We start from the raw sequence: 13,531 nt of genomic DNA, 5'->3' as shown, positions 1-13,531 counted from the left end.
TTAAGTTCTTGCATTTGTTGTTGTTTTTTTTAATCTAGGATTTTGCTTCTGGTACTATGCCTCGAGCACAGCTCTGAGAAGACCCACAGGTTGTACTACTGGCTGTGGCTGATGCTCACCCAGAAGGCCCAGGTTTCTGTCACCCCTCCGTCCACACCAGTCCGCATTCATGCTGGATAGTGCAAAACAGACTTGACCCGAGACCCAACTCTCCCGGAAACAACACACACCATTACAGGGGGATGATGAATGTCACTTTGAGAGAAACATTTTATAAGAATGTGGGTACCTCAAAGTAAGACTGCTTGTAGACACAGGTGTAGTTGCTCCCCTCATCTTTAAGTAATAGTATACTTTTGGTGGCTTTATGATGGAGAAGTGGTTTTGATGGTAATGGCACATCAGGGCCTGAAAAAAGAAATCAATTTTTATAGTGATTCTTCCACCTTGTTTTATGTACAGTACCATCCAGTGTCTAGTTTGCAATTTCTTGTAAAATTGTCAGAAATTTACCAGTATCATAACGCAGATTACAGACCAAAACATATGTTTTTGATACATATGTTATGTAATTCAATATGTGAAAAGAACTTTTCTCAGAATCAAACCAAGTAGAGGATGTATTTTGTAAATAAGAGTAGGTAAATATTTATGTCACAAAGGATATCTAATATATATATATATATATATATAATATATATGTATATATACAGTTAAGAACAATATTATTCATCATTATTCACTGGTAAACACTGATTTAATATTGATATTCTCTGGGCCAATATGTTTGTTCTGACTGAAAATGACACTGACATATGCCAAAAGGTTGTAAAATAATGTGGTCATGGAATCATTTTTATTTTTTATTTTTTTTAAAAATGGCATGTCCAAAAGTATTCATTCTTTTTATGAATTGGACCATTAAACCACACAATGATCCAAAACATACAGCCAAACAAGGCAAGAAATGGTTAACAAAGAGCAATTTTAGAGTGGCCCAGCCAGAGTCCAGACCTCAATCCGCCAAAAACGTGAGCACAAGGCCAGAGTGAAGAATAATTTCTGCCTCAAACCCCGGATTGCTGCTAAAAGGTGTGGTCTACAATCATTGTGAAGACATGGAGAGGCTTGGTAGGTATTATAAGAACCATTTTGAGAGCTGTGAATGCAAATAAAGAGGTTTCCATTGATTTACTTAAATTTTGTTTTTCCATTGATTGCCTTAAAAAGGGTATGAATAATTTTGGACATTCCATTTTTCATAAAAATGTTAAAAAAAGATTAACGCCTTTTTTTGATTAAATGTTTCTACCAAATTGTCTTACAACCTTTTGGCATGTGGCAAGGTCATTTTCAGTCAGAACAAACATACTGATTAAGAGAAAATCAACATTAAATCCATATTTGCCAGGGGTATGAATAATTTGGCTCTTAACTGCATATATTTATACATACATATGTATCTATACAACAACAATTTATACATACAATATGTATCTATAACAATCTCTTTAAACCATGGAAATACTAGAGTCCTGTTGTTTGATTTTGAATGGGAGGTTTAATTTCCTGGCTTGTAAATGTAGACACAAAAAATAAAGATTTGACCAAGCTGCAACGTTTGCACATGTCGTTATTAAAACACACAATTCTGTATGCAACTGTCTAATAATAGGCAGTTGTCCATTGCAGGACCTCTGACACCTTCCCAGGTTGTGAATGTTTACAGAATGGACCCCTAATCACTCTTTTCAGTCTTTCTGTTTAGCAGCACATGTCAACAAGGCAACTATGCAAGCGGTCATTTATTTTGCTGTATAGACTATATAAACTATGTTATATATTTTTGCTGGTTTTTAAAATGTCGCTTGTCATCTTCCACTCCTGTTGGATTAAACTAATACATATCAGCCATCTTTAACCCATTTACTCCTAAAATGCCTGCTAAAAACGCCTATAGAATCCTATGGCATTCTAGACTAAATAACCTTATTTCCTGAGGGCTTTCTAAAAACATACTAAAAATTGTCAACGTCTACCAACATTTAATATCTAAGCCTCTGTAGCACCTAGAAACATGAAATAAAAAGCATGCTGCGCTACGCAGCATCCAGCGGGAGGGTCAATGTTGCGTCATGCAGCATCCAGCGCAAATGGGTTAAGAGCAAACTCCAGCAATTTCAGGACTGGACAGAAGTACCTACCCCAGAGTAGGCCCTTATTCCACCTCGAAAACAAGTCTGAAAGAGCTCTGGAGAGGCAGATTCCGCTATCGGAACATAGATAATGGTGCGGGTCTCCCTTAAAAGGCCGCCCGAGTTCCTGCAGTGGAATATGGCCTAAGCATAATCCACAGATTCAACAAGAATGGCATTAATTACAATGATTACTCACCGAGTTTGAGAAGATGCATCACCACAGACACAAAAGATGATAACGAGAAGACGGGCTTGGAACATTCAGTTGAAAATCAATCACACTTGGATATCAAAAACTCAGAAGAAATCATCTATGGCATTACAACACACAACCAGTTTCCGGCTTCAGATGGATGACCACATTTAGCTAGCAAACTGTGGGAGAAAATGTGATCGGTAAGAACAGGCAGAGTCAAAACTGTGATGCAGTGCTTTAATAGATATTAGTGGTCAATTCTCAAAAAGGAATAAAAGCACTCTTCAATCTAATATTTTTAAGCTAAAAAAATAAACAAAATTGAATTCTTAGTGGCATTATCTAACAATGTTAAGACAAAGCGATTTATCTGGACAAAGTTAAATAGTACCAGCCATGTCATGGAACTCCCCTCTGGAATGTTCAGGCTGTTTTAGAGGAGCGGACTAGTCTCAAACCCACAAACTGTCATTAGGTATCTGGCAGAACATCTGTACAAAGAAATAAGGCATGCTAGAGGGCTCAAGGGCATTCAACAATGTAACAGTTCTTCCCATGTAGACTAATGTTTAATTGCAACTTCCATCTTGTTTGGTCAGATATCATTTTTGTATCAACTGAATCCACAGGATTAAAGAAAGAACATCTAAGAAAGAAAGGCCCTCTTTTACAAGTCAACAAATATCAAGCATTTAAATTCCACATGACTAGGTCAAGGTTACTTTCATAAAAAAAGTTATTACAAAGAGTTGTAAGAGCTAAGGAGCCATGTGTGGCAGGACCATCACAAAGACTCTTTGAACTGGTAATAATTCACACTATACAAATGAAACTGTAGTGGCTACCCACAATCAAAAAATATTGTCTAATATAAAATGGTCCATTTTTGGTTAGTGAAATAAAGAAAATTCCAGAACCTGTATCATCCCTGTAGATTATCAAAGCTATTAAATCTACTTTGAAAGTGAAATCGCACAAAACAGGCATCACATTTCATAATCCTTTCATAAGGTAGAGCAATTCTACCGACAATCTCACAGGAGGAGACAGATTCATTTTCCATAATATTACTTTTAAAATCATTAATAATTTATCAAATGTGGAACATTGTGAATCATTGTGAAAAGTAACAGTTACACTGACTGCATTGTACAGGCATGGTATTTATGTCAAAAAGGTTATGCGTTACCTCAACAACTTGACTAAAACATAATTAAAACAACTAAAAAATGTGAAAACTGAGATGAAACCATTTCTTTTGTAGTAATCCCGTGCATAGTATAGCCTGATTCTGCAGAGAGTATAGGACTATGTGACGATTAACTAATGATGACAAGTACCAAAATTCCATACATATTTGTTTGCTGAAATCCTTGATGGCACGATAAATACAAAAAAGGGAATCTTTAAAAAAGAACACTTATATTGCTACAGGTGGAGGGAGAGTACAAAAAGGCAGTCTCACACATGAAAATCAGTTGTACAGCTGTGTCTGAGTGCAGTCTCATAACTGTCTCTACCTAGCTCCACTTCACAAAGACTTGGCTGTCCTTTGAAGAGAACTCTGCTGAAATCCATCTCATTCTCCATGCTGCAGTCGCGCCAACCACTGCAAGAGAGAGGGGGGAGGAGATTAGGACACAACTGAGGGTACGCTCCAGCTAAGTATGGTTATGGTTATATGATTTAGCAGACGCTTTTGTCCAAAGCGACTTACAAATAAAAACAATACAATAGTTAAAAATTAACAGTGAACAGTTTTAAAATGTTGGTAAGACTGCATTAAGGAAAATAACAATAATGAACAATAATATCAATGCAATAAAAATTATCAATAGCCTAATGAAAATAAACAAAGCATTAACTCATAAGAACCACTTAATTAATTAAGTATATGCTGAACAGATATGTCTTTATAAGTAAAATGATAATAATATGTGCCGAACCTGAGTTGTCACTGGTTTAGTAAAGACCACATTCCTTCAGGTTGTGTTTAATAATGACATCTGTGACCGCATCAAACACAAACTGGACATTCTTGGTGTCAGTGGCACAGGTGAAATGTGTGTAGATCTCTTTAGTGTCTTTCCTCCGGTTCAGGTCCTCAAACTGGCACTGGATGTACGCAGCAGCCTCCTCATACGTGTTGGAGCCTGAATGCAGAACGAAGAAACTTTAGCTGTGTTCACACAGTTCGCAATCTAAACAATGTCCAATTGTTTTTTTTTTGTCTGTCGCTTCAGTGATGACCTATTTTCTAAGAGCCAGACTGGATCTCTGTGGTCAGTATTCTCATGTTCACATTTTATGTAGGCATGATAAGGGCATTCCTAAGATGCACTAGAATTTAAGAATGCACTGTTAAAGCAACCCAAACAGATGTCTAGGGGACTCTATCTATGGTAATAAAATCTGGTACAAAGTGACTGCATGCGTTTGCTTAATCTTCTGGTTTTTCTCAAAACTGGTTCTCCAGACAGTAAGAAGTGTGTGCTTAAATCATGACAGTTTACATAGGTGTACAACTACACTTAAACAGATAGGTGGCAGGCTTCCAGTCTGTGAAGGCAGGACTGTGTTATGATTGACAGCAGGCCAACAAAACTAGAGCAGTAGGAAGAGTATCATCAGTTCACACCAGCTGAACCACAGAGGCCCTTCTTTCCAAAGGCCCAGAAAGAAAGTGTAACAATGCTAGTTATCAGCGGGGCAATCACCCAGTTATATAAAACCATGAGACCGTGATAAATTGCTTCAGTCACGGGTTACAGGAAATTATCTATTAAAGGCACTGTTGCTCTAGTGTGCCAATTTCCCCTCACCAGAATACTCAGGGTAGCAGATGGTTAGGGGACTCTTCTGGATTTTCTCCTCAAACAGGTCCTTCTTGTTGAGGAAGAGGATGATTGAGGTCTCTATAAACCACTTGTTGTTGCAGATGCTGTCAAAAAGCTTCATGCTTTCATGCATACGATTCTGTAGAGACAGATCATGGTCACTACTGCAGCATGTACATGGTAGACTTAAAGGTTACCAATATAAAAAAAAATGAAAATCACAAGGGACATTTTCAATCTAATCTCTCTTGTGTGCGCACACACGCACACACACACACACACACACACACACACACAATTCTGCTCACCATCTCCTCATCCTCGGCCAGGACCAGGTCATAATCGCTGAGCGCAACACAGAAGATGATAGCGGTGACGCCCTCGAAGCAGTGGATCCATTTCTTCCGCTCCGAGCGCTGGCCGCCCACATCAAACATCCTGTGTTCAAACAGAAGCACCAGAACTAGTTATCGGGCTGCTGACGTGACGCGCCACACCACTCACAGATGCAGGCCAGCTGGGTGCTCTTATTCCACCAGAACACAGCCGCCCCTGTAATAACATATGGCTTTGTGTGCCATCTGAGGTGCATTTCTGAGTACCACCACACAGCACTTGAAAACTAAACAGAAACTAGAAACTAAATATTCTCTATGTGGCTCCCCTCCTGCTAAAATAAACAGTCAATTTATTATCAAAATAGCAGGGGGAAGGAAAAAGCAATTTGTGGCCAATTGTAATATGTCATGTATCTAAAGCATTTTGAAAAGCTTCAGTGTCAAGAAGTTCCTGTTCGCATGCATATACAGTGGCTTTAAAAAACATTCACCCCCCTTTGATATTTCCCCATTTACTGCTTTTAGAAATGGAATCTTGATCAAGTTAATTTGGCCTTTTACAACAATTTACAAAAATCCCCACTTTAACGTCAAAGTGAAAGCATATTTCTACAAAATGTTAATTAATTAAAAATATATAATGCAAAATAAGCAATTGTATATATAGCAATATTCACCCCCCTTTAAAGTGACTGACCTAAATCAGCGGTGAAACGGAGATCGCCTGAGTGCAGTGAATCTGTATAGTTTAATAATATAAAGACACCTGTGTCTGGAAGGTACAGTCACTGTTCAATCAGTATTCCTGGCTATAATTCCACCATGAAGATAAAAGAACACTCCAAACAACTCAGAGAAAAGGTTATTGATAGAGATGCACGATATTGAATTTTAGCCGATATCCGATATGCCGATATTTACAAGCTCATTTTGGCCGATTGCCGATGCCAATAACGATATACAATTAACCTTTTATTATGATAGTGTAGGCTACTTGCTGTCGATACGGGACATTAAAAACTTTACTTTGATTCAACCCTTTATCATTTTAGAAATAGACATTCACTCATGAAAAATATTTAAATTATTTCAAATATTGCACATTTATTAAGTAGCCTATTTCACATTAACATGTAAATGTCATACTTGAACAGTAGCCTACAAGACAGTTCCCCAAGAACTGTGTTGTTGACAATATGACACATTGTTCTCAAATGAACAGAAATGCAGCTGTAACCCTGTAGGCCCTACACTTAACATTTTACCCCTAACTTATCGTTTTACCCCTCCTCGCATCACTGGTACTTTACAAGCACTGCAAATAGCAATTTGTTAACAGTTTCCGGAATTTGGAAATACTGCCACACAGCCAACATGTTGAAGTATGTTGTTGGTGCGCATAGTAATGTAAACATTTGCTTCGTGTGCGCATAATTAACAAGTCACCTTATCGGCCAGGCACATCGGCAGAAATATCCATATCGGCCGATGCCGATAATCAAGTTATGAAGCTTTTATCTGCAGATACCGATGTCGGGCCGATGTCATCGTGCATCCCTAGTTATTGAAAAGCATAAATGAGGGGGACACAAAAACTATTTCAAGTCACTGAACATCCCCTGGAATGTAAGGAATATGGCAAATGTGCAAATCTGCCTAGAGCAGATCGTCCCCACAAACTGAGTGACCGTTCAAGAAGAATAGTGGTGGGGTAGGCCACCAGGGCACCATATGATCACTCTTTTGCCCAAGTTCTTCACCAGTCACAGCTCTGTGGGTGAGTGGCAAAGCTCTTATTAAATCTTGACTAAAGTTTGCCCTGATGAGACCAAAGTGATTGAGAAGAGAATGTCCAAAGTTTTGGGATCATTTCAAACTTACAAAAGAAGACAAGGTGCAATGTGTCCACTGCAAAGCAGAACTGACATACCACAACAACACGTCAACAATAATTCAACATTTGAGCCGAAAGCATCCAGTTGTTAACACCAGCTCACTTACCAAGCATAGCCGACACAAAGAAACGTCTTAAGTCAAGTCTTAAGTCTTTGAGGGGCAAGTTCAAGTCAACTCTCAAGTCTTTTGTCAAAGTCAAGTCTCAAGTCTCTGGCTATCTGATCTGTCCCTAGCACTGTATTGTTAAATATTATGAATTCAAAGCGTTGTCCTGTAGCTACCATCCATACTGTACAGTATCAAAACCTGTTGTAAGATAAATTATGTGGGCTACTGCAATGCAATCTGAAGAATCACAAATTAAGAACTTTGTTACAATATTTTTTCCCAATAGTTTATTTTGTTTGCTTCAATTGACATAATAGTGTTCTGGGGGGATATATATGGGTTTCCCGTTAACCAACAAAACTAGATGCACACGCAGCCGTGGGGCAGAAGACGCTTGGTGGCCGTCCACAACGTTATAAACTTAACCTAAATAGTCGGCTGCTGTAAGCTACAATCGGATTTTTTTGTATACCCCTGTTGTCTCAATGATAATAACATCTCATTTCAGACTATATTTGCATTGCATGTAAATGCAATGGACTATTATCACTGTTCTTATTATTATCTGTTTTTATTATTATTATTCTTCCGACCAAATTCAACGTTTAATGACACTAAAACCACTGAACCGTTTGACGTCATTCAATTACTCCTACAAAGGTCTTGTAAGGGACAATTGTACAATGTCATTTTTACATTTGTGAACTTTATACTCTTTGAGATATTTATGATAAAAGAGCAATAAATTCCGATTGAGTTAACATTGACCGCTTTGGCGGCAACTTTTAGCATTATGACGTGACCTGCAGCTGAAAGCAATCAGCTGAACGCGAGCTACCACTGGAGCTGTGAATCTGCTAAACGTCTTCGTCTGCTGTGCTGTGGTCACTTTATTTGCTCGTAAAACTGTCCTTCAGAGACACATTTCTCTAATTACAGACAAGGTAAGTGTTCCGGTTTTTGGTATTTGAGTCATTTATGTCGTCAAACATTATGTAATGTTAGCGTTATATGTATGAAATGATGGGTCACAAATAACTAAACTAACTTTATAACGTTAGGTAATGTTAACGTTAGTGAAATAGTTGACGTAAGCACCTTGCTATGTTGATATGTATTATGTAAGGAAACCCATTGTTAATCAACGTAAATATCACGTCAACTTTACAGTGACCGATTAGCTGTAGGTTTCGATAGCGAACGACAATCAAACGTAATGCACTAACGTTACATTCGTTCATTAGGCCTACTAACCAGCAGCGTTTTAACTAGAACGTTAACATAAACCAGAGAAGTAGGCCTACAGATACTAGGCTCTGGTTCTATTCAACATCAGGTCACTTTCCACAGGTGTATAGAATCAAGCACCTAGAATAGATTATGAATGCAGACTGCATGGTGCTTGATTATAGCCTAGGCTACTGTGTGAACCTGGACCTGATGAAACCCATCATGGGTTTCATTCATGGCATGAATAACGTTACTTGTTGATGGTCATAACGTTATAGCTTCTACCGTTGACATTTTAGTTAAGGCTAACAAATATGCTCCTGTGTTTATTTTACCAAATGTTTAACGTTGTACACCGCTTGTTTGTGTATCAAATAGGCCAGGCTACGTTTTCATTCTACACTCCTGATTCTTAAATAGCCTAAGTAAACAGTGTCACGGTATGCTATAGTTAGTCTATTGATGGGTTCATCAGGTCCCTTTCCACAGCTGTATACAATTGAATGAATGAATTGGTGCTTTATTAATACTCCTGTGGAAAGGGACCTTATGAAAGCAATGAATAGGCTACTGTTAGGAAATGGACCATACGACTAAAGTCTTGTTAAAACACACTACAGAAACTGAGCTATAACGCTTGTGTTGTCAACATAGGCTACAATGTTTACTTGGCCTACTCATTTCTGCATTGTTCTGGTGAATCAAGTTTTCCAGTTGTAGTAGCCTACATCTAATCTGTAGGAAAAAATGTGGCTGACAGACCTAGCAAGCTGTTTAAGTTATAGTTGGTTATCAAGTTACTTATCAGAATGATCCGTCCTTACTCATATGATTATCAACAGCAACAACAAACCCTTTGCCTGCAAAGTTTTCTAAGCTGTTATACGTTATACGTGTACGTTTTATATTTAAAAAAAAATATGATTAGCCATCACCTATACTAAAACTGAAAACAATAAAACACAGAATTCAGCTTTGTTTGCAATTTAATATTATAGGCTAGTATGTAACTACCAGTAGCTTGATGGTGCATCAATTGTATTGTAGGCCTACTCTACCTTTTTTTTTAAATTGTCCTAGAATTTAATTGTCCTAGAATTGTTGAGAGAATTGTTTAAAAAGCTTAAACTGTTAACCATGTTAGTCGTTAGGTTATAATGCATCAGCCTAATGTTATGTAACAACTTCACTTAAATACCTTAGTTGTATTGAACAATTGCAGACATTCCTTGTTTTGGTATAACTGTTAAACTTGTTTGCTTTTGCCTTTTAGGTTCCAGACCAGACCAGACCAGTGGTGATGACCGTGTATGACATTACGTGTGTGCCTGTCAACCATACATCTCTGACAATGTTGCTAGCAACATACCTACTAACATACATATTCTTACAAACATGTGACCATATCTCAACATATCTGTGCACATACCATTTAACCATACTGAGACTTATCTGAGATCTACACTGAGACATTCTGAGAACTATATTGTTGTGTGAGGACTATACTCACACAACAACAATACCTGTGAATCATATTTGTCAACCATTCATACCTTTGAATCATATACCTGTGCTGTGACATCTGTGAAACTTAGCTGTGCTGTTAGACCTCTATTTTTAAACCTGAGCTGTGCTGTGTGAAAAATAAGATTCTAACCTAAGTTCTGTCTAAAACTGATCATCTGAAGGGCTGACTCTTTTATTCTTCAGTGATATCACCATCAAATTTGACCTAATACCATTAACTGAGGCTTCTAGCTCTTGCTGCCAGTTCAGAATTACCACTGATAAATAGATCTGTCTTAGGATAATATGATTGGCATTATCAAGTTCTGTAAGAATGCAAATTCAGTAGATTTTTTTTTTACTTCAAGCTTACATTAGTTGATAAGTGTTCATACTGCTGTATTAAAACAAAGAATGTTGATCAATATTGAATTAACAATTTATTTTTACTGTCATATACAGTACTCTAAGCTAACATCTAACCAAGTAAGTGGTTTTCAAGAATACTGTAAGTCTATGTAGTCTGAAAAATTATACTGTAAGTAATATAATTTTATAAACAGCAGCTTTTTGCATTTACATGCAATGGTAATTCCCTGGAATTACATTTTCTAGTTCAAAGTTTGCCGTTCATTTGCATTATTAATATAACATCGTATTTTGTCATTTTTGGCGAAGACATGTATTCCGTTAGGGATATTGAACATATTTAACATCCTCTAACCATCGTGATTTTGAATTGGTGCAGTTTTCAGCACAAAAACTCATTTTATTCTTCTGCTCTTTTGCATTGGTCTATGCCAGTAGTCCCCAAACTACGGCCCGCCACTTCATTTTGGGTGGCCCCCCAAAACATGTAACACATTTAAATGTATTATTTGTAGGAGCAATGAGATATTGATAGTAAATTGAATATAACAGTTCAATTTCATGTTCAAATTTGTCTTATCAATAAAAAAAAAAGCAATTCATGCTTTAGACCATTTTAATTTAAAACATTTTAATAACAAAGTACCGGTTCAGGCACCGGCACCGTTTTAAAAGTATCGATTTAGCACCGGTATCGGTACCGGTATCTCCTACACTCATGCTGGAGTTAGCTTAATTTTTTAACATTGGGTCTCCAATTTAGGACATTGTCTAGACTAATCTTCTGCTACTTAACACATTTAGCCCTCGGACCTGGTGAAATATTAATCTAAGTATGTCATCAAGGATACAAGGATACAAGGAAGTTTATTGTCACATGCATATAGTTACTGGAAGTAAGAAATGCAGTGAAATTATGTCTGGTGTCAGCCTATATGTGCATTAATGGGGGGGGGGGGGGTAAAAAGTGCAGTAGAAGAGGGGTTTAGTAGATTAAGTGGCAAGGGCTGCATAAAAAAGGTGGGGGAGGATTGGGATTGGGTGGGCGGCACCAACAAGGAGCATCATATGGCCGTTCTATCGGTGTGGCGAACTATTTATTTTCTCAGCGGAAGACAAGAAACGGTAGCAAAATCATTTTTAAAGACCCATTGTGTTAGGTTTCTTTTTTCGTTTTGGCAAATAGCCTCCGCTGCGCGTGGGGGTTCTGTTCTCCCTGTCGGGACTTATTTTCTGATAATTACCGGCGGACAATACATTATCCCTTACGTATTTTTGTATTTTAAAAATACTGCAAAATACTCTATGTGATGCCGTCATAAAAGCACAAAATGATGCAAGGAGCCTCTAATTGGTGCTGGTGCTATATATATATATATATATATATATATATATACATACAGTAATGTAGATGTGTGTGGAGTGTGGGTACGCTGTAAAAAAATAGTAGATACTACACACAAGTGTAATGAATAATTGGTAATTAGGCAACAATGGTTTACGCTTATCGTAATCAGCTAATGTGAGAACAGCTGTGTTCAACAAAACTCACAGTATTTCAGTGAAGGCTGAAGCGTCAGCTCTGGTGTGAAGCCCTGGTGTGAAGTTGTACGCAAGTAAAGATGAGCAAGTTTACCTGTGCAAGTTTACAGAGCAAAGGACACCGACAAAGGCAACCAGTCCTATTGCCTCTATGTCAATCTTTAACAGAAAAAATGAACCACAATGACATCAATAGATGGTAAGGTGTAGCCTAGAAATCTAGACGCACCCTAGCAGCAGCAAATGTAATTTGCAGCCAGGGTAGTCTAGCAACTCTCCGTTGGCTTGCGAGCTGAAACAGCGGTCTTTGAATCGCGACTCGAGTTAAGCTTTTTTTAAATTGGCAAAAGTTTGATCAACTAGCTCTGCTGGTGGGAAAATGCATGGGACTCCTGAGTTGTAGCGCTATCCTATTGCGTGCTAAAGAAATTTGAAGGACAACCGTTTATCCCGCCCCTCGGATTGAGCATTGCCAATGGTAAGTTCCCAAACCCTACATCTTGATGTGGGTCTGGCTTGTCAGGCTAGGTAAGGTGTTGAGTGTGTTTGAATTCACAGGTTTTTAATAGGTTAAATGGTTGGAATATTAAAAAAAGCAGGTAACAGGTAAATTGTTACCTGTGATGATATATGCTAAGTTTAACGTATCTTTCATTTGAATATTCACATGAATACATTTTCAATGTCAATGTTGCGCTATGCAGCAACAGGCGGGAGATAGAATGTTGTGTCGTGCAGCATCCAGCACGAATGGGTTAAGTAGTAAACAAATTCATGTAAAATTGTAAGCAATACACCAAAAAAACTCATCTCGTCTCTTTCCTTCTCTCTCTCGTGCGCACATCATGCACACGCACACACATACACACTGTTAGGTTAGGCCAGCGTTTCTCAAACTGTGGGTCGCAGGAGATTTTATTTGGGTCGCCAGCACAATTTATGTTGTGTTATAGGCCAAATCAACCATTTGTCATTTTATACCAGGAAAGCTAACAGTCTTCTATTAGGGTGTAGTTTGTTAACTACCACAGTCACGGCTTTGTCATAAAAGCTCATGAAACTGGCGCATGAAAATGGGGGATGAACGTATCGCAGAGGGGGTGCCAAAGCATGGATATCTACCTCTCAAAATGAAACCGTTCTGTGGGACGCCTGCAATGTAGGCTACCTCGCAGTTGCAAACGGCAAGCGACATGAATCCGCCTATTTGCGCGAACATTAACAGATACCAGCTCCTCAACTTTACCGATTAAAATCTAGTGACCGTGCTGTCAACTAAAGCAGACATCCCGGAAATAAGGCCATTCAATT

The 13,531-nt window shown here is 38.1% G+C and overlaps 2 protein-coding genes across 2 annotated transcripts in view; both read right to left on the bottom strand.

Annotated features, from left to right (window-relative positions):
* The window catches only part of ampd2b (adenosine monophosphate deaminase 2b), a 31,460-nt gene extending 28,867 nt beyond the window's left edge, over positions 1 to 2,593 (bottom strand). The window contains exons 1-2 of the mRNA XM_076275525.1: positions 2,395 to 2,593; positions 290 to 408 (exon numbers count right to left, since the gene is read on the bottom strand). The gene's annotated coding sequence lies outside the window, so the exon portion shown is untranslated. The remainder of the gene's footprint in view (positions 1 to 289; positions 409 to 2,394) is intronic.
* Positions 2,594 to 2,617: 24 nt separating this feature from the next.
* gnai3 (guanine nucleotide binding protein (G protein), alpha inhibiting activity polypeptide 3) overlaps positions 2,618 to 13,531 on the bottom strand; it is a 31,667-nt gene continuing 20,753 nt past the window's right edge. The window contains exons 6-9 of the mRNA XM_076275527.1: positions 5,540 to 5,669; positions 5,217 to 5,370; positions 4,341 to 4,547; positions 2,618 to 4,003 (exon numbers count right to left, since the gene is read on the bottom strand). Coding sequence (XP_076131642.1) covers positions 4,357 to 4,547; positions 5,217 to 5,370; positions 5,540 to 5,669 — 475 coding nt within the window. The 3' untranslated portion in view covers positions 2,618 to 4,003; positions 4,341 to 4,356. The remainder of the gene's footprint in view (positions 4,004 to 4,340; positions 4,548 to 5,216; positions 5,371 to 5,539; positions 5,670 to 13,531) is intronic.

The sequence above is a fragment of the Alosa pseudoharengus genome, unplaced genomic scaffold (assembly GCF_046254945.1).
Source record: "Alosa pseudoharengus isolate Yale_2024_CS ecotype anadromous, Long Island Sound unplaced genomic scaffold, YU_APseudo_1.1 YU_APseudo_1.1_scf_9, whole genome shotgun sequence".
NCBI classification, from domain to species: Eukaryota; Metazoa; Chordata; class Actinopteri; order Clupeiformes; family Clupeidae; genus Alosa; species Alosa pseudoharengus.
Note: the sequence above shows the minus strand (reverse complement) of the source record. Positions and strands in the feature narration are given on the sequence as shown.